General features: G+C 38.8%; 1 protein-coding gene across 1 annotated transcript; it reads left to right on the top strand.

The window, feature by feature from the left end:
* Window positions 1-3,979: 3,979 nt before the first annotated feature.
* Window positions 3,980-27,383, top strand: trpm4a (transient receptor potential cation channel, subfamily M, member 4a). The gene is made up of 25 exons (XM_079835727.1): window positions 3,980-4,154; window positions 7,270-7,439; window positions 9,458-9,635; window positions 14,128-14,192; window positions 14,362-14,610; window positions 14,700-14,802; window positions 14,905-15,023; window positions 15,137-15,445; window positions 17,239-17,340; window positions 17,457-17,585; window positions 17,995-18,124; window positions 19,048-19,193; window positions 19,296-19,408; window positions 19,505-19,600; window positions 19,696-19,742; window positions 19,831-20,063; window positions 20,134-20,249; window positions 20,332-20,464; window positions 20,543-20,717; window positions 23,320-23,485; window positions 24,588-24,769; window positions 24,862-24,994; window positions 25,282-25,354; window positions 25,679-25,775; window positions 27,115-27,383. The coding sequence occupies exons 1-25, from the start codon at window positions 4,022-4,024 to the stop codon at window positions 27,147-27,149; spliced, it is 3,432 nt and encodes a 1,143-aa protein (XP_079691853.1). The 5' UTR covers window positions 3,980-4,021; the 3' UTR covers window positions 27,150-27,383.

Genomic DNA, 27,383 nt, shown 5'->3' on the forward strand with positions numbered 1-27,383 from the left:
TCCTGGAGATTAAACTAACTTAAGTCAAACCAGCATAACTGGCCATGCAGAAATGACATCTTAAGGTCAACATAGTGCTTCAAAAAGACACGCCTGTAGGCACATGAAAAGATGAAAACCTTTTCTTACAACCAGAGGTATCCGGTTTCTAACAGAATGTACATAGAGAAATGATATAGCGGGATTATCCTAAGTAGCCTATTTATCATCAATAGCCTGTTATCTATCAGCCATCATAGCAAACGATAAAGTACCCGATGATGTGTTCGTTATAAATCAGTTTATCTGCAAATGCGTGGTTTAAAAAACCAATGGGGAAAATCTTATCTTCTTGTTCTACTCTTATCAAGACTGCATATTTGTTTTCCCTGCCCACAATTGTTTGTTTAATTGAACAGTAACAGACCATCATGAGCTTGTGCTGGAATGTGTCCAGCCAGGGGAGCGCGCGTGGGACGTCTAGTATGGGCGGGGCTTTCAAATTTACGGCTTTAGAAAAAGTTTCATTGAATATCTCGGAAACCGGTTGATGACAATCTAGAGGATACAGACCCATGGAGCTCAACTGAAGAATAATCGGCCCCTAATAAAACCAAACTCTAAGACGGAGAGATGATGAAAATGAAGAAAATTGAGAAAGAAAATGAAGGAGGCGGAGGAGAGAGAAAATCCGAAAACGACCAGGTGTGTGATACATAATGTAAATAGTGTTATATGTCGCCTAAAAAAATTTTAATACGGAAGTGAGTTCATACATTAATTCATTTTCTAATGCTTTGTCAAGTTAATTTTTAAGGGATTTAGTAGCCTATGTTTACTTTACCACGGTGCAAGAAAAATTATGCGGCTGTCGACTTTCTATGACTACACTACACATGTGCAAATACTAGTAGGCTAGGTTAGGAGAAACTCTGTCAATAATACGCTTAATGACTGGCAGTCGTAGTACTGTGACAACAATAGACATTGCACGAAACAACTGACGGCAGGATCTCGATTTTGTGATAAAGTTGAATGACAAAGCTCTGGCCTATATTTACCAAGCCATGTTTCCATAACACATCTTATCTTCATCCACTCGCTGCGTATCTTATATTTGCATTTATTCGTTTAGGAGACGCTTTTATCCAATGGACTGAGAAGTGAGATTCGTAAAATTATACAACTCTTACTTAATTTTAAAAAGTCTCCACCTTAATATGTAAAATGTATTAGGATATGAATTAAACAATTAGGTCTACAGGCTACATGCAAATGTCATGGCCAATGGCCTCTACTATCAGGTTGGATCTGAAATGCATTTGATGTTGCTTGGGAAGGTCAGAGGAAATGATTGACCAAACTGTCACAATTTAAAACACTATATGACTGCAAGCTTGTTTAACAGGTTATCGCAGTTGGGCTACTCATAACAGGGCAAAGATGTGTATGTAAGACCTGTGTGTAGGCACAGGCGAGGAGGAAAAGCATAAATGGTAACACTTTACAATAGGTTGTATTAGTTAACATTAGTTAATGCATTAGTTAACATGAACTAACCATGAACAAAACCTCTGTTCAGCATTAGTTAATCTTTGTTGACGTTGGTTAATAATAATCCAGCTGTTCATGGTTTGTTCATGTTAGTTCACAGTGCATTAACTAATGTTAACAAGATTTTAATAATGCATTAGTAAATTTCGAAATTAACATTAAAAAAGATAAATAAATGCTTTATAAGTGCAGTTCATTATTAGTTAATGTTAAGTAATGTAGTTAACTAATGCACCTTATTGTAAAGTGTTACCGCATAAATAAATAAATAAATAATATAATACAAAAATAAATATAATACAATATAATAAAACTAGTATATTTTGTGTTATGCTGAATTATCTTTATGGGGAACATTATAACTCTTGTGTTGAATAAATAAGAAATAAGTTGTTTTTAGTTTTGAACACAAGTTGGCCTTGTTTGTTTAATTTAAGAAGTCTTTCTATTTGTTTCAAATGTTCCTAAATTATCTCTCGCATGTTTGATTGTCACAACATCTTCATTTTAATAATACAATTTAATTTTCATTCATTCCAAATACAACCATCTCTTCTGATATTGCATGCCTTCATGCAGAAGTTTTACATTTTATTATAAAATTATAATTAGAACAGTTCAGTACTATGATTAAGGTTATTGTGATTAGGCCTATTATTAAAACGTTAATTTATTATTTTGTCTTTAATTTTGAGAGAGCTTTAAGTAGGCGGAAGTCACAAATAAAATGTTAGTTTCTGTGATTAGGATTGTCCCACATTGTAACATTTCCTTGGAAATTCTTTTGCTATTCAAGTGTAGTCTTGTTCTCCTCGGACACTGATTGTGAAAGGAAAGAAACCTGATCTGCCTGTGACAATGTCTCAGACTTATGCTTTACTGTGTAATTTCTCTGTCACAGAGCTGGATCCCAAAGATGATTAAAAAGAGAGTGTGCACCACCTTTGTGGATGACGCATCCAGGTACAACAGCCATTTTCCATTTTTGCTTGCATTCACATGTGTATGCAGAAAACTATTCAGTCCTTTCATATTCTGTCATTTAAAACAAACTTTCAGCCTCTCGTAATATGATCACAGCCGTTAAGTCTCTGATTTGGCAATGTAGGGTTGGTCAACAAAAATACCAATTTTTCTTTGAATGAAGGTGAACTCCTAGTCATTTGTCAACCCAGTATAATTCCCCTGTTCTTAGATTTCCCCTTTATGACAAGCTATTGTTATAGGCTTGATTCACAATAGGGTTTGGGCAGGTACTGTTTTAGTGATGATGTGTACATTGTAACATTTAGTTAAATTTCAGCTATTAACATCTTTAGAAATGTTTACCTTTTAACCTGTGTAACATATATAAAAGAGAGTGATTTCTTTTCTCTTTGTATTCAAGTTTTTAGAATGTAAGTATATGAAAATTCAGAACCCGCAGAAACCTGTTTTGACAGTTTCTCTCTCTCTCTCTCTCTCTCTCTCTCTCTCTCTCTCTCTCTCTCTCTCTCTCTCTCTCTCTCTCTCTCTCTCTCTCTCTCTCTCTCTCTCTCTCTCTCTCTCTCTCTCTCTCTCTCTCTCTCTCTCTCTCTCTCTCTCTCTCTCTGTGGCAGTAATGGGGCTTTGTGCCAGTGTGGTGGATCACGGGAACTTCACGCATCCGTAACGGCAGAAGATCCTGTAGTCAGCCAATGGGACGGTGCACAGCACACCACTGAATACCCCACTGATGCCTTCGGACAGCTGGAGTTTGCTGGAGCCGGACGCAGAAACAGTCCTGTGGGTATCTTGCTTTCTTTTACACCTGCACAACAACACACAATCACAATTACTTTAACCTAGAATACGAACTCCCATCTCACAATGCAACTATGGTTAACTGATAGTACTCTTTATTTGAGAACTGTCTTTACCTGTCTTCGCCTTCCTGCCCGCACACACCTGTGACACTGTACTTCTAATATGTTGCTAGCCTGACTAAGGTCTATTTTCATTCCCCATAAAAGAATGATCACTGAGCAATTAGGGAAGATCAATGAAAACATTTAATACCGCAGTTATTATAAACTTCCCTTTAACCTACCCCACAGAGCCTGGAGTCATACACATTTCTATACACACAATAAAGCTGATTAACATTAGTTAATAATACAGTAACAAAAGATTCAACAAAAATACTCTTTATTACCAAAGTATTTTGAGAGTTGGCTCCATTTCATATAATTAAGCTTATTATATAGTTCAGGCAGATCCATTGTTCAGTCACTTTTGACACAAATCCCTTCCTACGTACAGTAACAAAATACATATCACGCACGTTTGTACATGTGGGGAACATGTCCGAATGTCACGTTGGCTGGATGCCTTTGTACCTTAACATCATCAGTAGAATAACATCACACACAGAAACGTTTTTCCTCTGTGCATTAATATGTCATTCACCTTTTATCCCAAGTTCCTGCGTCTGTCACATGACACATTACCTGAGAACGTGTACTTGCTGATGACGTCCCAGTGGGGTTTGCCGGTACCCAATCTGGTGGTGTCTGTGGTGGGGGGAGAAGGGAAGGAGCAGATGAAGCCCTGGGTGCGAGAAGTGATCAGACAGGGGCTTGTCCGGGCTGCACAGAGCACAGGTAACCTCTCCTGCTTGTGTATGTTTATAGTGCAGTTATGCAATATCATGTGCTTGAAACCTTTATACTCTTCTAATGAATCACATGTGGACTGTTAACCCTGCCTTCACCCTCCACCCTTTGACCTGAGTTTATATTGTATAATAAAGCTAAAACTAAGATAAAAAAGTTGTTATTTTTTTATACTTATTTGACATTTTCTTTTACTAAAATAAAAGTTTTACAAAATCATGTAGTGGTTGAAAACTAACTTAAATGAATAATTAATAAAAATTAAAAGAAAAATTTTGTAATTAATTAAGCACTTATCACATGGCAGAATAATGTTGATAAATTTTTTTATTATTTGTTTTTCTGACATCCCCCAGCAGTCTTTACATACACACATGAATATACCTCTCATACTAACAACCTTTTAGTTAATATCAGATTGTGATGATTTAGAGGTTTCTAAGAATACACTCTAAAAAAAAAGGTGCTATATAGCACCGCTACCATATACAGAACATGTTAAGATATGGTGCTATATAGGTGCCAAAAGTGGTTCCTCTATGATTACGGCGAAAGAACCATTTTTGGTGCCATATAGAACCTTTTTTTTTTTTTGAGTGTATTACAATATTTATTGAAATAATTTCAATACTTTTTATCTACAGTTAAGATTTTAGGCTGAAGACTTTAAAGGTAGGGTAGGCAATTTCAGAGGCTAGAAGTAGCATGCTATAAGCATAAGATTCAGAACGTCCACTCTCCCTTCAGAACGTCTCCAAAGCCACGCCTCCTTCAAAACACATGAGCACACAAAGCAGAGTCTACAAACTTTACAATATAGATTGTTTCAAAGCAGCTTTACAGTGATAATAGGAAATTAATGGAAGAGAGATTGTTTTGTCTGTACATTAGCGCTAGAAAAAAGTTATTGTCCAGCTAAAGTAAGTATTTGATTGATTAATTTCCGTTGTAAAAAATCATGAGTTAATTACTTTGGGGCCACTTACACAACACCATTTTTAACTAAAATAGAAAACTTTGAATACATTTGCATGGCAACAGTGTTTGGCGGCTAGAGAATGCAAACTTTGAAATGAGAATGGTGGCGCATGCACGTAAGCGGTACGTGTTTAGTCTATAGGCAAACACGTTTGAATATGTACAGTCATGGTCAGAATTATTGGCAACCCTGGTAAATATGTTAAATATGATCAAAGATGGCTGTAAAACTAAATCTGCATTGTTTATCGTTTTGATCTATCATTAAATGTTTTGGCAAAAATCTAACCTTTCATTAAAGTGAAAGAATGGAAAGTTGGGGAAAAATCACATTATGAAATAAATGTTTTTCTCCAAAACACGTTGGCCACAATTATTGGCACCCCTAGAAATGTTTATGAGTAAAATGTCTCTGAAGTACATTCCCATTAATATATATATATATTTTTAGCACACTAGGGTGACTAGGAACATGAAATTGTCTAGGTATGACGTCTTGTTTCACAGGAATATAAATAAGAGGAAACACAAAGGCCAAATTCCCTTAATCATTCATCACAATGAGTAAAACCGAAGAATATAGTTCTGACGTGCAGCAAAAGCTTCACAAAATAGAAAGTGGCTGTAGGAAAATAGCTAAAGCATTGAAAATTCCTATTCCCACCTTTAGGGCAATGATTAAAAAGTTCCAATCAACTAAAGATGTTTCGAATCTGCCTGGAAGAGGACGTGTGTCTGTATTGAGAGTTTGAGTGGATAAAGACTCTCCAAGGATCACAGATGGAGAATTGCAGAGATTAGTTGAGTCTTGGGGTCAGAAAGCCTAAAAGAAGTCAAACAACCCCTACATCACTACATGTTGTTTGGGAGGGTTTGAAGAAAAATCATTCTCGCTCATCCAGAAACAAACTCCATCATATTCAGTTGTCAGACACGACTGGAAATTCTAAAGGGACTTGGTTCTGTGGTCAGATAAAACTATAAAAATAGCTTTTTGGCAGCAAACCCACCAAATGGAATCCGATCCAAAACAAAACTCAAAATCAACACACAAATGTGTCACTGAGCACAAAATGAAGCTTCTGCCATGACCACCTCAGTTCCCTGACCTGAATAGAAAATGAGTGGGGTGAACTGAAGAGAAGAAGCACCAACATGGAGCTGGGAATCTGAAGGATCTAGAGAGATTCTGTATGAAGGAATGATCTCTGATCTCTTGTCAGGTGTTCTCCAAACTCATCAGGCATTATAGGAGAAGACTCAGAGCTGCTATCTTGGCAAAAGGAAGTTGCAAAAAGTATTTAATAAAAGGGTGCCAATAATTATGACCATTGTGTTTTGGAGAAAAGTATTTATTTCATAACATGATTTACCCCCCACATTTCCAATTCTTTTACTTCAATGAAAGGTTCGATTTTTGTGAATTATTTTAATAAAAGATAAAAAGGATAAACGATGCAAATGTATTTTTACAGCCATCTTTGATCATATTTACAAGGGGTGCCCATAATTCTGACCATGACTGTATGTGTGCAGGTGTGTAGTTTTTCTTTACAAAATGACTGCCAGATTACTTGTCTGGGATGCATAATACAGCGTTTCTAGTTGTAAGGCATGAGATACCAGTAAAATGACCATGCTGATAACAAAAATAGACTCTATGGGTGCATAGACATGCTAAGTCCAAGTATATTTTGTGAACGTTTACTTTTTTCTTGCTTTTGTGTTTTTAAAAGATTTAAGTCAGGTATGGTGCAGGTATGTTTCTGTTTCTAATGTTTGGCCACCTCTGTCTGTGTTCTGAAAAATAACTGTTATTAAACATGAACCCAGTAATTAGTCTTAAGGTCAGTAATAGACTGGCAAAACTAGTATTACTCAACACTGGAATTCCTCTTGTGCGTGATTGTAGTGATGCTTGGCAGATAAGGTTGTTTTTATGTATATGGTAAGCCTAGAATGAATCCAGAACTTGTGTGTTGCATTATGTTAAATGCTTTATTTATCAATTATCAGTGATTGTGTTTGTGACTTTGATGTATTTTGTGTAATTGAATTAAGCTGCTGAGTCATTTAGGTAATAGTAACATTTCCTGTGTTTTTTTTTTTTCTTCTATTTTTCCAGGGGCTTGGATCATGACGTCAGGTCTGAGGGAGGGTGTTGGCCGCTGTGTAGGTGAGGCAGTTAGGGATCATTGTGCAACAGCTTCATCTCTTTCCCAGGCCAAAGTTATTGCAGTTGGTGTTGCGCCCTGGGGCTTGATTCACCAACGTCAGCAACTCATAAACCCACAGGTACTAAGAGTTAATTCTGCTCCATTATGAACACTTCACATGAAAGCAACACTTAAAATGTATAGAATGTGTGAGCCACAACAATAATTATTTTTGTATTTATTTATATATTTATAGTAATATTTAATATATAGTACACTTTATGGTCATCAAACTTAGTGTAACATGTCCATAATTAATAGAGATGGACCCTGATTTGGCTAAAGTGATTAGACCAAAACTGATTTAAGTAATATATTTTACAGATCTTTACAGTTCACAATTAAATTAATTTAATTAACATTTATTTCAATTAAATTAATGATAATGGTAATAACAATAATGATTTAATTGAATTTAATATTTAATTGGTATCATATATCATCATTTTTATTATTATTTTTAAATATTTACTATAAAACAATAATTAATAATTGATTTTGGATATTGCTAATTGGAACACAAATATCAGTATTGTATGGACCCTTTTCACAGACTGTGATGACGCGTTTAACTGTCATCAGCATCGTAAATCCGTCGTAAATAAAAGTTTTTATATTTTCATTGTCTTTATTGTATGTACATTTATAACACTATACTTTGCATTATATTACCTTTACATCAAATTACAAAAAAATGCTGTGAGGGTGTTTCTAATACAGTGGCTGTAGGAGTGACGGTCACTCCTTTTTGAAAATTGTGAAAACACTATTTTGGAGATTTTCTTTTGCTATTTGAGCAAACGGGAACACAAAAAATATATATTTAACGTATCATTTACCACTATAGAAGTTTACCCAACTATGACGACTTCCACTTCTGAGAAACCCGGAAATGTGGAAAGGGTCAAATGGTCATAAATAAAACATCATTTAACATTTTACTCCACCTGTGGTTACTCTACTAGGACATCTGTTTGAACGTCAGGGTAACTGACTTGTAAATGACCTTGGGACAAATTCACCCATTTTCAACCTGCTTTGTATTGTTACAATGTCGCTAGTATATGCAAAAGTTTACTCGTTCTCCGTGTTACTCTGTGGACCGAGAATTTCATGTTTATTTGTCAGCAACTTTTGAGACTTTAGTGAAAACTACAAATTATACATTTTTGTATCCCCACCTACGGATAATCGGATCGACAGAAGGTTATGAGCAGAACAATTATTGTAAGGGTAGGTTTATCACTGAAAATTACTTTGTCTACTCTTTAAACAGCATTACGGTAAAAATTAAACACTTTCTTACCTGTATGCGACAGTGTTTGGTTTCGGTGGTTGTGCAGAATGGCAGTTTCTTTCAGGTTTTCCCTTGTTTGGCTTAAAACACTATTCATAGTCATCCAGTTTGAAATTCTGATTACAAACACAGAGGTTTTTCAGATTTTCCGTCACAAATTTAAGATTTTAGCCACTTCCTACAATGCGCTGGATCCTCCTACAAAAATAACTAATTCCTGCTAAATGTTTACTTTTTGAGTATTTGCACCTGGGAACAATACAAGTTGTCACCAATATGACTAAAAGTTTGCTAAGAAGTATTTCCTACTAAAGCAAGGCAGGCAGTATTTAACTGGTCCATAGCATGTCCAGAGCAGCCTGGTGGGAGAGGCCATGGAGGGCAAGTTTTCTTACCTATTTGGCAAAAGGGAAGATGTCAGTCTTTTTCTCTAGTCATTCAGGTATCACCGATTTCATTTAAAAAAAAAAAAAAAGGTTTTCTACTGTATAGACAGCCAAGTTTTATTGAAAGGCCATTATGCCAGCGGTGAAGTACTCCTTTAAATGTAGTTGAAAAAAGGGCTCAGAGTGGCAAAGTTATGTCTAGTACAATTTGTTTGTAGAGTCCATATGATTTGATATATTGTGAAATATCAAGTGAAATGCAGAGATTTTAAATGAAGCTCAGTGTCAAGATACTTTTTACAGAGAGAACAGTAGCATTTTAGTAAATGTCATAACCTGAATAGTGTTTTGAACTTTTATAGGACTTTGCCTAAGCTACTCTGTAAAAATGTACTGTTGGTTATTCTTTACAAGGGTAGCTTCCCAGCTCGGTACTATGTGCGCAACATGCCCCATGAATCCAGCTGCCTGGACAATAACCACCAAGCCTTCCTCCTAGTGGATGATGGGAGTGTAGGCCACAGAGGGAGTGAGACAACGTTCAGAGCCAACCTGGAGGACTTCATCTCCCATCAGCGCACTGGCATCTGGGGTAAGAGCGAGAGAAGACTATATATACATGTCTTCTTGACCACAGAGCACAACAGCAAATTCCCAAATCATTAGTTAGTTTATTGTCCTTCCAGATTTTCACCGAGCAGAACTTCATCTTTGACACTAGCATAAAAATACAAACATTTAACATCTATATATCCACTTATCCACAAACACAAATATGAACAACATGTAAAATAAAATTATACATAATAATATAACACCTTAGTTAAGTATTTGGTTTAAAACAGTCATTGTCAATGGAACAAATGTTATTTTATATATGTTCCATTTAAGCCAAGGGTATACTCAGTCTGCGCCCCAAAGGGAGGGCATTAAAGGAGTGGAAGGGATGAGTCTGAATCATCAGGGACTGTGATGGGAAGCACAGGCACATCCCTGAGGAACTAAGCACTTCCTTTTATCAAATTAAATAAATAACAGAGAAGTAAACACAGAGTGAGAGGAAGGAAAGAGGAAGCTAAACATTAATGTGTTGTTATGAAAAACAGCATATATTTTTGGGGGTATTCAAGGCACTAAATCCCTTCAGAATGGCTTCATTTGGCATGTCATATGAGGGCTGCCCTGCTCTCTAGTGGAGCAGACAGAGAATGCAGTTCTGAAACAAATGGCCATTATTTCCCTTTCAAAAACAAATTTTCTCTGAAATATTGAAGCCCTTTGTTGAAAACGCAGCCATCACAGTGCAGAGCTTCTCTACGCGCTGATTGGCTGTGCTGTGGAAACTGCATGAACCTATGGTGATGCGGTGTATCTGTGCGAACCGTAGACCATAAAAAACATGGACGACGTGACTTCATTGGCTTCCACTGAAGTAACTGAAGCCTCCGGAGGTCCGAATATGGCGCTGACATCTTGAGCAGATTTGGGGCCGAGTCTGTGCAGTAGTGATCTCGGGACCGGAATCTGCACGGTAGAGCGCAGGAGTAGAGGTGCGATATCAAAAGCCCGCCCACACTCTCACTGATGCAGAACAATTCATAATGTTGGTGTGAAATAAACAGTTATGGAAACGTAGAAATTAAAGCTAAAGCTCCATTCTCCTCCCAAAAATCCCGAAAAAAGTCTGTTAGTGCCTCAGTGACAACTTAGAGACACTCAGAGAAGCTGTTAATCTCAGCTGTAAATCATGACGCCATACCCCCCATTTTTATAGCATCAAATAACTAACTAAAACTAAACTTATTTAAAAAACTAACATTTTAAATGAAATCATTGTGATAAAAACTGCCTACAATGACAGAAACCAACTTTTGGAAAAAATAATTTAAAGTGTAATTTGATTGTTTAGTTTGTCTCGCATCCATTAGAAAACATGGAGGGGCGGGGTTATGACCTATACTGGGACCAACCACCTGGGGGCGATTGAGGCGTGGAGGCTTCAGTTTCTGAGAGGAGTGCTACAGGCTTGGTGCGAACCAATCGTGGTGCATCCCGCTGAATAGAGAGCAGAGGCTGCCAAAATGGGCATGGCTTCTGCCAATATAAGTGGCTCGGTCACCATAGGATTCAGATTTATTCTCCTTCAGCGACGATTCACTTCTCTTAGCTGATTCTGATGCCAGAAAGCCTTCTCGCCATTGGAACAAGCCCAGCAGTGGAGCGAGCCGAACTTCTGCAGCAGCAGTTCAGCAGACCGCAGCCTCCTGTTCAGCGCACACCCCACGATCTGACTCTGTGCTGCCTTCAGCTGTTTTGCTTCTCCACTGCCGCGTCCGGACCACGCCTGAAAAACACTTGTGTTTCTCTCCCAGTCCCCTTTTCAGTTCAGGTGGCTAGAGATGTTATGTTTGCGAAAAATGGGCCCGTTCAAGTTCACGCACCCTTGCAACCAATCACTGTTATAGCAAACAAAGTAAAACACAAAAATACTCAACAAAAGAGCACTTTTCCTCTTCCAAACCCCACTGAGGTTGGGCCCCCTGCTCTCTGGTGACCTGCCTTCCAAACTTCTTCAGCCCCTAGCCACTCGGTTGCCCAAGGCCTGGGAGGCCATCCCCGATGTGTCAGAATAGGTACTGAAAACGATAAAATGTAGGTACTCGTTCCAATTCACTTGCAGGCCTCCGCGCTTCAATTGCATTGTCAATTAATCGGTAAGGAGCAACATAGCTCCTGTCCTCCAAACCGAAGTAATGAATCTGTTAGCAAAGGAGGCTATAGAGACAGTTCTCCCCACACAGCGAGTCAAGCTTTTTACAGCTGCTACTTCCACATTCCAAAGAAGGACGGCGGCCTCAGGCCCATCCTGGACCTCAGACACCTGAACAAGGCCCTCATGAGACAGTCATTTAGGATGCTAACATCCAAACAAATCCTCTCACAAATACGCCCAGGGGATTGGTTTTTCTCAGTGGATCTGAAAGATGCTTATTTTCATATCCAAATAGCCCCCCATCACAGACCGTTCTTGAGATTCGCGTTCGAGACGGTGGCTTACCAGTATACCCTCCTCCCATTCTGACTGTCTCTGGCTCCTCATACTTTTATGAAATGCAAGGATGCAGCTCTCTCCACCCTGAGACAGTGGAGAATGCGCATTCTGAACTACCTAGACGAGTGACTCATTCTGGCCCAGTCCGAGTTGAAAATTCACAGATCCTGGCTCCTCAGCCATCTGGAATGCCTTGGGCTCAGGATCAACCCAGCCAAGAGTTCACTGTCCCCCAGCCAGTGCATAGCTTTCCAGGGAACAGTGCTCGACTCTACTCAAATAAGAGCCTGGCTCACGCCAGAGCGTGCTCTCACCATTCAGCAGCTCACTGCATCGTTCAAGTTGGCACTTCTCCCCCCCTCAGAACGTTTTAAAGAAAAAACAGGACGATCTGGCAGCCCCATCCTGAACTGAGGCTAGAACCCCGTCCACGAGAGGCCTCTATGCCATTAAATGGTCTTTGTTCACCAACTGGTGCTCAGTTAGGAACCAAAACTCAACTTTATGGGAGGTACCACTGGTACTCTCATTTCTACTGTTACTGGACGTGGGTCGCACCCCCTCCACGCTCAAAGTCTATGTGGCGGCAGTAGCAGCGTTTCATGCTCCAGTGGCCGGCCAGTCCAGGGTCCTCAGGGGACCCCCCTTCAAGCCGTTCCAATCAGCCGAACTACAACCACTGTCGTTCAAGAGCGCTAGCATCAGTCAAGTAAGTGGGTGATCTACAAGTGCTCTTTGTGAATGCTTCCTGCCTCGAGTTTGGGCCCAACGACTCCAAGGTCGTGCTCAAACTGAAGCATGGTTATATACCCAAGGTGCTTTCAACACTGTTCAGAGTGCAGGTTATCTCGCTATCCGCCCTTCCCTCATCGGAAGACAACAGAGAGTTTTATTTACTCTGGCCCGCCCGGGTATATACTGTGTATATACTGAGCGCTCTGCCCAGTTTAGGCAGTCAAAGCAGCTCTTTGTTTTCTTTAGAGGCCGCACCAAAGGGCGTCCGGTCCCGAAGCAAATATTATCCTGCTGGATAGTGGACAACCCTCCTTGGCCTACGTCTGGATGGGCCTTCAGTCCAGTGTTCAGTCCGACACCTCAGTCCTAAGTGTCTCAGGCAGAGATTTTAGAACACCATCGTTCTGCTAACAATAGCACGTCATGATTGGTCTGTGTTCCCCTAGCATCTAGTGACGCAATACGAGTTTAACGTTTTCTAACAGGACCGTATTCGGTTACTGACATAACCTCGGTTCCACGAGAATAACAGGAACGAGTATTGTGTAGACAGCCGTGCTATTGGGCTTCACGACTAGCGATGGTCGCTTCAGTCAAATTAACCTGAATCCTATGGTGAACAAGCCGCTTATATAGTCATAAGCCCTACCCATTTTTTGCAGGCTCTGCTCTCTATTTGCAGATATGCCGCATGGCCATAGTTTCGTGCAGTTCCCACAGCCCAGCCAATAAACGCATGCAGAAGCTCTGCACTGTGATGGCTGTGCAGTATTTCAGAGAAAAGGAGTTTTCGAAAGGGAACTAATGGCCATTAGTTTCAGAACTGCATTCTCTGTCAGCTCCACTAGAGAGCAGGGCAGCCCTCATATGAGATGCCAAATGAAGCCATTCTGAAGGGGGAAAAAATGCTGTTTTTCACAACAGCAGATTAATGTTTAAGACACATAACCCCAGCTGCTCCAGACGAGCTGGATGGCGCCTTGCATGGCTGACACCGCCGTCGGTGTATGAATGAGTGAATGAATGGGGGAATGTGAGGCAATATGTAAAGAACTTTGGTGGCCATGGGTCTGTTGAAAACGCTATATAAATGCAGTCCATTTCAAGGCTTCAATATTTCGGAGAAAATTCGTTTTCCTCTAGCGTCTAGCTACACAATACTCCTTCCCGTTATTCTCAGAGAACCGAGTACGTTTCTTTGTTTTCACTCAATTTTGTTTTGATTGAATGAATTATTAGTAAAAGCATGCTGTATTTCCACTGTATTAACAAATCTGTCTTCTCATGTCCTTCCCAGGAAGCGGTAGCATTGAGATTCCTGTTTTGTGTGTGCTGATCGCAGGAAATGCTGCAATGCTTGAGGTCATAATACAAGTTTATTTGATTAATTTAATATTAACATTAATTCATTCATTCATTGTATTATTTCAAGAGATCTAAAATGGCAATTAAATGTTTTTTATTTAAACTGTATTTAAATGTATTTATATATTAAAAACATTTCACATTAATAATCTCTTTGCCACTGCAGAGAGTGGATTTATCTCTGAAAAACAGCACTCCATGGTTGGTGCTGGGAGGGTCCGGTTCAGCAGCAGACCTGATAGCAGGAATACTGAGGGACCTCAGCACACCTCTGAGTCCACCCGGGAGTCCCACTTTACCAACTGCTGACGAGGAAAGCAGGAAAAGCGCCAGTGTTGAGCTCAGGGACCGAGTGAGAGAGAGAATTAAGAAACATTTCCCTTCTGAGACAGACCTGGAGAAGCTTGTGGATCAGGTGAGTGTACAGCAAGAGCCTGGATAGAGAGTGCATGCAGGGTGAAAATATTTCCTTTACTTTTAGTTACTTTTTTCTTTTTCAAACAGGGGCTCAGTATCTATCACAACAGAGATCTGATCACTGTGTTCCGTGGAGACAAGGAAGGACCAGATGAATTTGACACAATCATCCTTAAAGCTCTTGTAAGAGGTGAGATTAAATCACCTGCTTTGAGAATTCAACACGTTTACAGCACGTACATGTGGGCTTATGTGTGTGTGTGTGTGTGTGTGTGTATATGTGTGTGTTCAGCTGCTAAACGGGATTCTAATAATGCTAGCGAGTACACTGAAGAGCTGAAGCTGGCGGTGGCCTGGAACAGGGTGGATATCGCCAAGAGTGAACTCTTCAATGGTGAAGTCCAGTGGAAGGTAGGATTACTAGCAGAATGAAACCAAATCCAGCACAGTGTACAATTACTGACTAGGACCGTTAGCTGAACTGTTTTATCATTACAACTTCTATTGCTTAATCTTTCTCTCAGTATGAAGACCTGGAGGAATCAATGACTGATGCGCTGGTGAATGACAAGCCCCATTTCGTGCGTTTGTTTGTGGAAAACGGCTTGAACATTCTGGACTATCTGACGTACCATCGTTTAGAGGGCCTTTACAGCTCACTGTCGGACTGTGATCTGGTATCCTCATTCCTCCAGAGAAGGCTGCATGAGCGAGTGGGCTTAGCAGCCTCTCAGATCCGATTATCTGTCCCACCTGATGAGAATTCCTCTTTCAAGAGCCACGCAACAAACCTCACCACACCATCTGCTGCTCGAGACCTCACCCTATATGAGGTAAAACGACAGATGTTAACCTGAAACTAAACACATACACACACATATATACATATGCACTGCCCGGCCCAAAAAAAAGTTTGGCTTTAAATTGGAAAATGAGTCAATGATTGGATCATTATTGCAGTGATTTTTATGTTTCAAGCATGTTATATGTTAGTTCTTCCAACCCTAATTGATGGATTTTGTAGCTTTTCATTTCTTAAACAACCATGTAGGAAGACACAATATGGCCATATTCCAGGATGACAATGTCAAGATTCATCAGGCTCAAACTGTGAAAGAATGGTTGGGAGGGAGCATGAAGAATTATTTTCAAACATGAATTGGCACCTCTGAGTCCAGAACTTAAATTCTTTGAAAGTCTCTGGGATGTGCCGGAGGAGTGCGGGACTCTTGCATTGTCAATACAAGATCTGGACCAAAAATTTATGCACATTTTGATGGAAATAACATCACAACATTTATTTTTATCAAGAGGTGCATACATTTTTGGTAGTGGCAGTGTCTATATATATATATATATATATATATAGACACTGCCACTACCAAAAATGTATGTATATATATATGTATGTATATATATATATATATATATATATATACCGATCAGGCATAACATTATGACCTAATATTGTGTTGGTCCCCATTTTGCTGCCAAAACATCCCTGATCCATCTAGGTATGGACTTCACTAGACCCCTGAAGGTGTCATCTGTAAGTTGCGAAGTGGGGCCTCCATGGAAAGGACTTCTTTGTTTAGCTCATCCCACAGCCACCAGGGAAAACAATTTGCATGGAAGGGTGAACATGTTCTGCAACAATGCTTATGTAGGTGGTACGTGTCAAAGTAACATCCACATGGATGGCAGGACCCAAGGTTTCCCAGCAGAACATTGCCCAAAGCATCACACTGGCTCCTCCGGCTTGCCTTCTTCCCATAGTGCATCCTGGTGCCATGCGTTCCCCAGGTAAGCGAAGGACACGCACCCAGTCATCCACGTGATGTAAAAGAAAATGTGATTCATCAGACCAGGCCACCGTCTTCCATTGCTCCGTGGTCCAGTTCTGATGCTCACATGCCCACTGTTGGCACTTTCAGAGGTGGACAGGGTTCAGCATGGACACCCTGACTGGTCTCCGGCTATGCAGCCCCATATGCAACAAACTGTGATGCACTGTGTATTCTGACACCTTTCTATCAGAACCAGCATTAACTTCTTGATCAATTTGAGCTACAGTAGCTCGTCTGTTTGATCGGACCACACGGGCCAGCCTTCGCTCCCCACGTGCATCAATGAGCCTTGGCCGCCAATGACCCTGTCACCAGTTCACCACTGTTCCTTCCTTGGACCACTTTTGATAGATACTGACCACTGCAGACCGGGAACACCCCACAAGAGCTGCAGTTTTGGAGATACTCTGACCCAGTTGTCTAGCCATCACAATTTCGCTCAAATCCTTATGCTTGCCCATTTTTCCGGCTTTTAACTCATCAACTTTGAGGACAAAATGTTCACTTGCTGCCTAAATAGCACACCCACTAACAGGTGCCGTGATGAAGAGATAATCAGTGTTTTTCACTTCACCTGTCATAATGTTATGCCTGATCAGTGTATATACATTATATGTAGTATACACACACTCTATTTTTTAATACTTTTAATATTTTCATTTTGCAAGGACGCATTAAATTGATCAAATTGATTGACAGTAAAGACATTTAAATGTTACAAATTAATGTATTTCTATTATAAATAAATGCTGTTCTTTTCAAATTTTTCCATCTCTCAGGTTTCGCGGGTGTTATCAGAAATCATGGAAGATGTCTGTCAGCCATTTTACTATGGCCCTCTTGGTCTACATCAGGGAGTCTCCTCAAGGAAAGCAATGAAGGTACCAGCCAGTTTTTTTCAAGGTATTGGGGATTGGTGAAATTATTTGATATATACACTTGTTAATACATTATTGATAACAGTGTTGTGATCGTAGTTTCTGTCTTCTCTTTTCAGCATGTGAATAAGTTGCTAATAACTGAGAGTGTGTACCGGCAGCAGCGCTGTATGACTCCCTGGATATCTCTGTTTATTTGGGCCATTCTGCAGAATCGCAGAGAAATGTCCATCTACTTCTGGGAAATGGTATATTTTTTTTATTATCATAGTTATCATGTTCCCTGCATATTATTTCTAACCTTGTAATTAATTGTGTCAGATATTTTGTCATATAACTTTTGCAAATGAGTACATAAAAGTTGCATATTACAGTTATTCTGGACACTATACTGACACCTAGTGGTGTAGATTCAGTGTCACACTAAAGCGGTAAAGCCAAAGTATTTAGTTTTTTATGTCACTGTTGAAATTTAGTAAGTGATAGTGTCCCGGAGGGTTACCAAGGTATTTGGCTTTTCTTAATATGTTGGTGGTCCACTGCATGAATACCACAGCTTTTATTATTTATTATGACTGGATTGTTTGGTCATGATATTTCACAAGTCTGTGTTGTTAAAATTGTAATAATTTTTCTCAATCTCTCTCTCAATGTGAGGCGGGGGAGTCGGTGCTAAGTGCTCTTGCCGGGTGTAAGATATTAAGACAGCTCTCTAAGTTGGAGACAGAGAATGAGGCCAAGCTCTCCATGAAGGAACTAGCTCAGACCTTTGAGAATCTGGCACATGGTAGGTGTGAATCAAATTAAAGAGATTGCAGATGGGTTTTTCAATGGGCTCCAAAAGTCTGAGACCGCTAGTGGAAATGCTAGTGTGTTTTACAATCTTTTTTTAGACTTCTGGAGCATGTATTTTAGGAAATTGCTTTACACTGCACTGCTTTTCTATTGTTTTTCAACGTAAACAATGCGCCAAACAGACATGTTTGACCGTTGCATCACACAGCATTCTAAAAATGTGGCACTAAAATTAAAAGAAGGGAAACATATTTCTAGACCTTGCATGTTTTCACACCCTGCGCCTCACGTATTACATGCAAAAATAAACAAAAAAGTGTTCTGTGTGAATTGACCCTAAGTGTAGGATCTAAAATATTTCTTCATTTAATGTTTTTTCCGTTTATTTCAAGGTTAAAGTACAAAACAAGTATCTCATATTTTCAATGTGATCTTAGGCTTTTTATACTCCAGTTTTAAATTACTACTTTATTCAGAAAGGGATACATTCAGTTGATCAAAAGTGACAGTAAGATGTGTATAATGTTAAAAAAAAGTATGTAAATAAAATAAATGTTGTTCTTTTGAACTTTCTATTGATCATAGGACACTGAAATGTATTTATTACAGTTTCCACAAAAATATTAAGCAGCACCACAGTTTTCAACATTGATAATAATAAGAGATGTTTCTAATAGAAAGCATAGCATCAACATATTAGTTATTTTAAATTGTAATATTTCACAACATCACTATATTTTTAAACAAACACATGAAGCCTTGATGAGCATAAGAGACTAATTTCAAAAACATTGACATATTATCAACCCTAAACATTTGGACTAAAGTGTATAACAGATTGTTTTATGTGCTTGTCAGTATTTGAGCAGATCTTCATATTTGTAATGTTGTATTTTCTCATCACTTTTATAATAGATGTGTTCAGTGAGTGTTACCAGAGCAATGAGAGCCGCTCTTTCAAGCTTCTCATCAGACAGTCACCTGTATGGGGTGGCGCCACCTGTCTGCAGATGGCCACAGCTGCTGAAGCCCGCCTCTTCTTCAGCCATGACGGAGTTCAGGTGAGTGGTTCTTATGCTACTCTGCATCTGCTCTGTTTGTATGTTGAAGTGTCAGTTTTGCCTTGGCTTTCCGTCATCGTTCTTCATCTCATCCATTGCTAGACATTATTGTCAGAGATTTGGTGGGGGGACATGAACAGCAATACAGAGGTGTGGAAACTGGTCCTCTCGTTTTTCCTACCTCCCTTCATCTACACCAAACTCCTCTGTTTCAAGTCAGTACCTAATATTTTTGGCCCAAATTGTGGCATGAAAGTTAAATTTTCTTTCTGGTACGGTTTTCAAAGTTTTAATGCCATTCGATCTCTTAGGGAGCAGGAGATTGACGAAAAGCCAGATGACTTTAATCAGGGTAAAGAATTCGACAGTGTCGATGGAGCCGAGTCACTGGCTGAAGTCGTAAACACGTAATTCATGGTTTCTTAGTGCCATAAACTAGAGATTTTCACTAAATTCGAGATGTTGCGGATAAACTAATGAGCGTCATATGTGTCCTTCGCAGGGATGAAGATGTGGAGGAATGTAATGCTTTAAAAGGAAACCCAAAAGGTGCGTCTAAATTGCATGGCTACATATCCTGTTAAACTTTGACCTGATGTTGGATGTTTACATTTTATTTATTTTTTATGTATTGCAGCATCAAAGGCTGTCTCTCAAAAACGACCTTTTATATTCCATCGATGGCGGCAGTTCTGGTTTGCACCGGTCACTTCGTTTCTAGGCAATGTGTTGATGTACTTCCTCTTCCTCTTCCTGTTTGCTTATGTCCTATTGGTTGACTTCAAGCCTCCGCCTCCCCACGGACCCGCCCCTTCAGAGCTTGTGTTGTATTTCTGGGTTTTTACTCTGGTCTGTGAGGAAATTCGACAGGTATGAATCTCGATTGTGTTTCGCACAATTTGATGTACTCGTTCAGTCACTGAATCTTGATCTCTCTCAGACTTTTTTTGTAGGATCTACCACTTTATTTCAAAGGATGAAGTTGTACATCCAAGACATCTGGAACAAATGTGACATCACGGCCCTCGCACTCTTCATTGTTGGGCTTCTCTGCAGGTTAAATTTGTGAAATCTGTTTTGTATATGTTTGTGTGTGTGTGTGGTTGTATTGGTTAGTGCATGTGTGTTTTTGTTACAGGTTGTTTCCGTGGTCATATCATTTTGGCCGTATGGTCCTGTGTGTCGACTATATGGTCTTCACACTCAGACTCATTCATATATTTGCAGTTCACAAACAACTTGGTCCTAAAATCATAATAGTTGGCAAAATGGTGAGAAGGAGTCTTTAATTTTGAGCATACCCTAAAAATACATGTAATCCTGCTCAAGATTGTTCATGTACTCCACAGGTGAAAGATGTGTTTTTCTTCCTGTTCTTTCTGGGGGTGTGGCTAATGGCATATGGAGTAGCCAATCAGGCACTGCTGTACTCCTACGACTCTCGTCCTGGTTGGGTAATTCGGCGTGTGTTCTACAGGCCATACATGCACATATATGGGCAGATACCATTGGATGAAATTGATGGTATGTATATGTCTTTGTCTAAATGTTTGTTACTGTTTTTCTTAGAATGATTCTTGCTATACAGTTCCATCACCACATATACATTTGTATAGTTTGGGGTCGGTAAGCTTTTTTAATGTTTTGGAAAGAAGCCTCTTATGTTTAGCAAGGCTGCACTTATTTGATCAAAATACAGTATAAATAGTAATATTGTGAAATTGTATTACAATTTAGATTTTATATACAAAATGTATTCCTGTGATGGCAAAGTTACATTTTCAGCATCATTACTCCAGTCTTTAGTGTCACATGATCCTTCAGAAATCAGTCTAATGTGATGATTTGCTGCTCAAGAAACATTTCTTTAGCCTGACAAGCCAGACCCACATCAAGATGTTGCGTCTGGCCCTTGGCAGGGCTCAATCCAAGGGGCGGGATAAACGGTTGTCTTTCAAATTCCCTCTGCACGCAATAGGATAGCACTACAACCAACCAGAGCAACGAAGAAGGTGAAGCGGAGCTAGTTGATAGATTATACTTTCGCCGTATCCGGTCGGCAAAACTCCGAACATATCTTCTTTTCTTAATGGTGCGTTCACCCCGGACGCGAATGACGCGATTCGCGCGAGTGATTTACATGTTAAGTCAATGCAGAGACGCGAAATGGCATTCTGTGGCGCGATTCGCGCGAATGAGGCGGCGGCGGCTGGATATTCGCGCCGCGTTAACCAATCAGGAGCTTGCTCTAGTAGTGACAACAATGAGGAGAAAATCTGTATATTAATATCTGGTTCAGACAATATGATTATCACTGTGATAACTGTAAAAAAGGCATGAAACACAACCCAGTCTCTTTTTGTTAAATGCAAGTTTATGGTTGATCAATAATACAAAAGTATAAGTAAAAGGTATAATAAGCTATACATGAAATAAAGCAAACAATTCAGTCAAACATTCAAAGTCAGTGCTAGTAGGCTACAACGGTAACGTAAAGTTATAGCCTAAAAATAAAAAAGAAATGAAACTTCACTTTGCCCTCAGCCTATTTGCCAGGCAACAAATTATAGATCCATGAGACCAAAGATCGCCCGTTACATCTACACAAGACGAATTATAGCTCGAGACACCACAGAGACATCAGAGCTAGCGGCAGACGGCAGAAGGACTGGCCGAGGAATGGCTACTCTCGCCGGGGTAAACAAGCGCGGAGCGGCACTGATCCACTGGAGCTCACAACTCTGAAAACGCCAGATAAAATGTTCAAATAGGCACTCTTTTTATAAATAAACCACAGATTTGAGCTTTAAACAACTACATTATCGCCTGAAAAAGTCTTAAAACTACGTTTTGTCACACATTAACAGTAGATTTTAACACAGCCCATGTCAGCCATTTCTCAACGAGACGAGCCGGCTGGCAGAAGCCCCTCCCATGACGCGTCTGTTGTGCAGTGAATGTCACACACGAATGAAGCGAATTTCACGCGCGAATGAAGCGTGTAAACTCAAAATGTTCAAGCGCCCACCTTCGCGTGAATAGCGCAATTTATTCGCGTCAATCCCGTCCGGTGTGAACACCACATAAGAATGACTTCAGTGCCGTTCTTTGTTCTTTTCTCAAAGAAAAGCTTAACTCCAAGTCTTCCAGAGTCGCTGCCAAAACCGCTTCGAAAGGCCGCTGTTCGCCAGCTTCTTTGTTTTCAAGTAGCATGCAGAACCTCCGCAACTCTGCCGTCATTATGTTAAGCCCGCCCACCGACTCTATACACGCTGTGATTGGCCTGACCAGAGTTTGGTTTTTCCAGCTCGCAAGCCAACGGAGAGCTGCTAGACGACCTGGCTGCAAATTATATTTGCTGCCACTAGGGTGCGTCTAGATTTCTAGGCTAACATTTCTTATTATCAACGTTGAAACCAGAAAATTTCTAAATAGATTTTAAATAGAAATGTTCTATTTTAAAAAGTATTTCATATTTCAACTAAAAACTGAAAACTTTTTATGTGTTTTGGCCTCTAATTTACACAACAACAGCGTTTTGTGGGCCTGAAAATGCAAACGTTTGAAAACGTGTTTCAAAGTGCAAGATTTTTTTAAACTATACCATTTGTTCATGTTAGTTCACAGTGCATAAACTAATGTTAACAAGATTTTAATAATGCATTAGTAAATATCGAAATTAACATTAACAAAGATAAATAAATGCTTTATAAGTGCAGTTCATTATTAGTTCATGTTAACTAATGTTACTGTAATGTAACTAATTGTAACCTTATTGTAAAGTTTTACCAGTATTTCTTTACAAAGTGGAATTGCCAGCTACTGGCCTGGCATGCATGCGTTTTTAATAGTTTTTGCGGATCCGTGTGAACAGGGATCATTTTGACAATGTTGTCATCTGTACACGAAAAATGCAAAGGAAAAACTTTTCTGTTATTAGTACATTGTAGTCGTGTAAATGTACCCTAATATTATAAATGTCTTTACTGTAATTTTTGATCTATTTGATGCATCCTTGCTAAATAAGACTATTAATTTCTTTAAAAAATCTCACTGGCCTCAAACTGTTGTACTTTTAGGTCATTTAATTGATTCTGTTGTGATAAGATTTTTTTTTTGTCTCTAGCTGACAAGCGACATGAGAAACAGTGTACAGACAATGTCACTCTCATCCATGACGGAGCGGAGCCCTGCCCACAGTCTGATGCTAACTGGCTGGTCCTTATTCTGCTGTCAGTCTACTTGTTGGTCACCAATATTCTGTTGGTGAACCTGCTCATTGCAATGTTCAGGTAAAAAAACGTACCATCAACACTGATGCGACATCAAGGTCTTCGTGTTTGTATTTAAAGCAATGATTTTACATGGACTTTAAAATATCTGGATAAATCTGCCAGCTGTTAGATTACTAGATTTCCCCAAAAGTTGGTCCTCCGTTCAGTGGGCACTTAAGTACAAGCAGGTGGAATATTTATTAATTGTATATTATGAAATGAATCATTTTAATCCTGAGAGCTAATGAACTTGCTTTGTTAAGTAACATTTTAATTAAAATTGGCTGATATTACAAATTATTAGTTAATATACACATTAATACACTACTGTTAAAAAGTTTGGGGTCAATAAGAATTTTTTGAGAAAAATTATATTTTATTATATATTATATAAATACATAAAATATTATTTAATTATATAAATTATATCATTATATCCAATTTGTCAAAAATGAAAGTAAAGACATTTATAATATAAAAAATATTATTTAAAATAAATGCTGTTCTTTTGAACTTTCTATTAATAAAAAAAAAAATCCTGAATGGTTTCCAGAAAAATATAAAGCAGCAACTGTTTTCAACATGTCCCCAAACCTTTGAACTTTATTGTATGTCGATTAGATATGTGTGTGTGTGTGTGTATATATATATATTGGATATGTATATATCGGCTGATATTGGATATTCAATTATTCATGCTAATTTCCCCTACTTACCCCCTAAAGACACGAAGTATTGAAAAAAGAAAAACGCTGTTAAATAATATTTAGCAAATCTTAAACTGAATATCCATTATTCATACTGTACATTGTAATAGCTAGATTACCTTTAGCATTTAATAAAATTCATTTTATTTTTAGACAATATAATATTGAATTTTAATATGGGCCCTTTATTGTTTTTTTGTCCATACTATAAAAATAAAAGACTGGCTTTGGTATCGGACAGCATTTTAATATTGGTTTATCCCTACCAATGAAGCACTAGAGGCCATGCTCTACTGTGAAAATACATACAGCTGAAGGGGATCCATTTCTGCAACTGCTTGATTCACAATACAGCAAAGCCTCTCCTGCCATATTGCTTAGTTTGAATGTGCGTTTGTGCTATCTGTCTACAGTTACACATTCAATAAGGTCCAGGAGCACAGCGATGTGCACTGGAAGTTCCAGCGCTACAACCTGATTGTGGAGTACCACTCCCGCCCCTGCCTCGCCCCGCCCTTCATCATCATCTCCCATCTGCATATCTTTGTCAAAAGGGTCATTCAGAGATTGCCCTCCGTTAAGAGCCAACACTTTAGTACGTTCTCCCTTCTAATTTTCATTTTACATGCACATGATCCTTTTTTTGCAATGTTTGTCTTTAATCGTGAGGTACATCTCTTAACTCAGTGCTGGACCTGAAAAGCAAAGAGGCCAGTTTGCTGAACACATGGGAGTCGATGCTGAAGGAGAACTTGCTTTCCACCCAAGGCAAGAAACAAAGAGAGAGCGACACGGAGCGGCTCAAACGCACCTCTACAAAGTCAGTCACTCCTATTACTGTTACTATTACTCTCAGATCAACACTTATTTGAGTTCAAATATGAGCTTCAGAAAAAATGAGTGAGTGTGAAGCATGTCTGTCCCTGACAAGTAGATCTGTATGTAATACACACCTGGGGGCATTTAGTAACCTCGCAGGGGCAGCTCTAGTTTCGTGTTTCTGTGCGTGTGAAGGGGGGAGACATGGAGACTGTCAACTCTTGCTGAATCAGGCACAAGAGTCTTGAATGACAGCATGTGTGTATTTGTGTCCATATGTGTGCGTAGGGTGGATGGTGTCCTGAAGCAGATGGTGGAGATTCGTGATCACGATCGCAGGTTGAGAAAGCTGGAGTCGGAGGTTAGTGTCAGCTTTACGCACCTGTCTACCTGTGGCTATCAAACACAGCGACAGGTGTTTTTCATTCCCATTAGCATCCCACAGAGCGCACGCATGCGTCTGTGGGTGCGAGACTATGGGTCTTGCCTTATTTTAGCTGCAGCTGTTGCGTTTGCTTGCTCAGCGCAGACCAAGGACCATCCATCATCCTCCTTTAGAATGCAGATCCGCTTTGAGTATCTGCCAAGCTGTCAGCCAATCGATGTAATTAATGAAGCTGCGCTTTAAAGGGGACCTCAGGTTTTTGAATGATACTCTGTCTCTTTCTGTTGGTTTATGACTCAGGTGGAGTACTGCTCTACTGCCCTCTCCTGGATAGTGGACGCGTTGTCTCAGAGTGATCTTGTAAAACAGCCTCGTCCACCTCCTCTTCTTTCCAAAGGTGTGTGGTGTTCACTCTCTGCCTTACCCCCCTCTTTGCAGCATCAACGTGTAGCTTATGTTTCTCAGGTTCCCTCTTAGTAACAGTGTTTACGGTGTTGGTTTGGCTGTAACGTTTTAATGATCCGTAGTTACATATAAATATACAGTTACAGTACTTCATTATTGATGGAGACATAACGTCCTCACAAAATCTTTATGATCTTCCGTATTTTAGCCATATTCAAAAGTTTGGAAACATTACTACTTTTAATGTTTTTGAAGAAGTCTCTTATGCTCATCAAGCCTGCATTTATTTGATCAAAAATACAGAAACATTTGTAATATTGTGAAATATTATTACAATTTAAAATAATGGTTTTCTATTCTAATATGCTTTAAAATAGAATTTATATATGTGATGGCAAAGTTGAATTTTCTTCAGACTCAGTGACACACTTCAGAAATCATTTTGATATGCTGATTTATTATCAATGTTGGACAGTTGCGCTGCTTAATATTTTTTGGGAACCTGTGATACTTTTTTCAGGAGTCATTGATGAATAAAAAGTAACAAAGAACAGCGTTTATTTAAAATTGAAATATTTTTTAACAATATGTATTTATCACTTTTTATCAATTTAACTCATCCTTGCTGAATAAAAGTACTAATTTCTTTTAAAAAAAGTAAGAAAAAAAATGACTGACCTCAAACTTTCGAATGACAGTGTATGTTGTTACATAAGATTTTTATTTTAAATAAATGCTGTACTTCTTTAACTTTTTATCTATCAAAGAATCCTGAAATAATATACAAAAATGAAATATAAAAAATATTAAGCAGCACAACTGTTTCCAACACTGATAATGAATCAGCATATTAGAATGATTTCTGAAGTGTGTCACTGAATGGTAATGGCTCATGAAAATTCAGCTTTGCATCACAGAAATAAATGTATATTTTTTTAAAGTATATTAAAATAGAAAACCATTATTTATATTGTAAATATATTTCACAATATTACTGTTTATTTCTGTATTTTTGATCAAATAAATGCAGGCTTGATGAGCACAAGAAACTTCTTTCAAAACATAAAACATAGTAATGTTTCCAAATTTTTGACCGGTACTGTATATATAATACGAAGTCTCTTATGTCTCACCAACATCTAACACTAACATTATAACTGTCTTTACTGTCATTTTTGATCAATTATTATGCCCTTGCTAAACAAAAGTATTAATTTCTTTAAAGACACGCACACCGATAGAAATATAAACAGTATGCACACTGTTCAAAAGATTTTTTTTAACATTTCTTATGATATATAATTATCATATATCTTCTTTCTGTGTTTCAGGTATTCCTTCTAAACGTCCCACTTTTTCCAGATAAACATTATGCTGATAATGCAGATAAGCAAACGTGTGCTTTTTGTTTTTTTTACTTGGTTATGTTTGAGGGTTTTTTTTGTATAATGTGTCATTTCAGCATCGTGACATGTTTAATGTGATGATTGTATCAGTTCTTTTAACATTGCATCAAGAAGAAGAATGTTTATTATTCAGAAAACAACACTAGTTAGCTTTATCAATTACGATGCATGAAATAAATGAGCTGGGTGGAGGT

Source organism: Gobio gobio, assembly GCF_949357685.1.
Source record: "Gobio gobio genome assembly, chromosome: 1".
NCBI lineage: Eukaryota > Metazoa > Chordata > Actinopteri > Cypriniformes > Gobionidae > Gobio > Gobio gobio.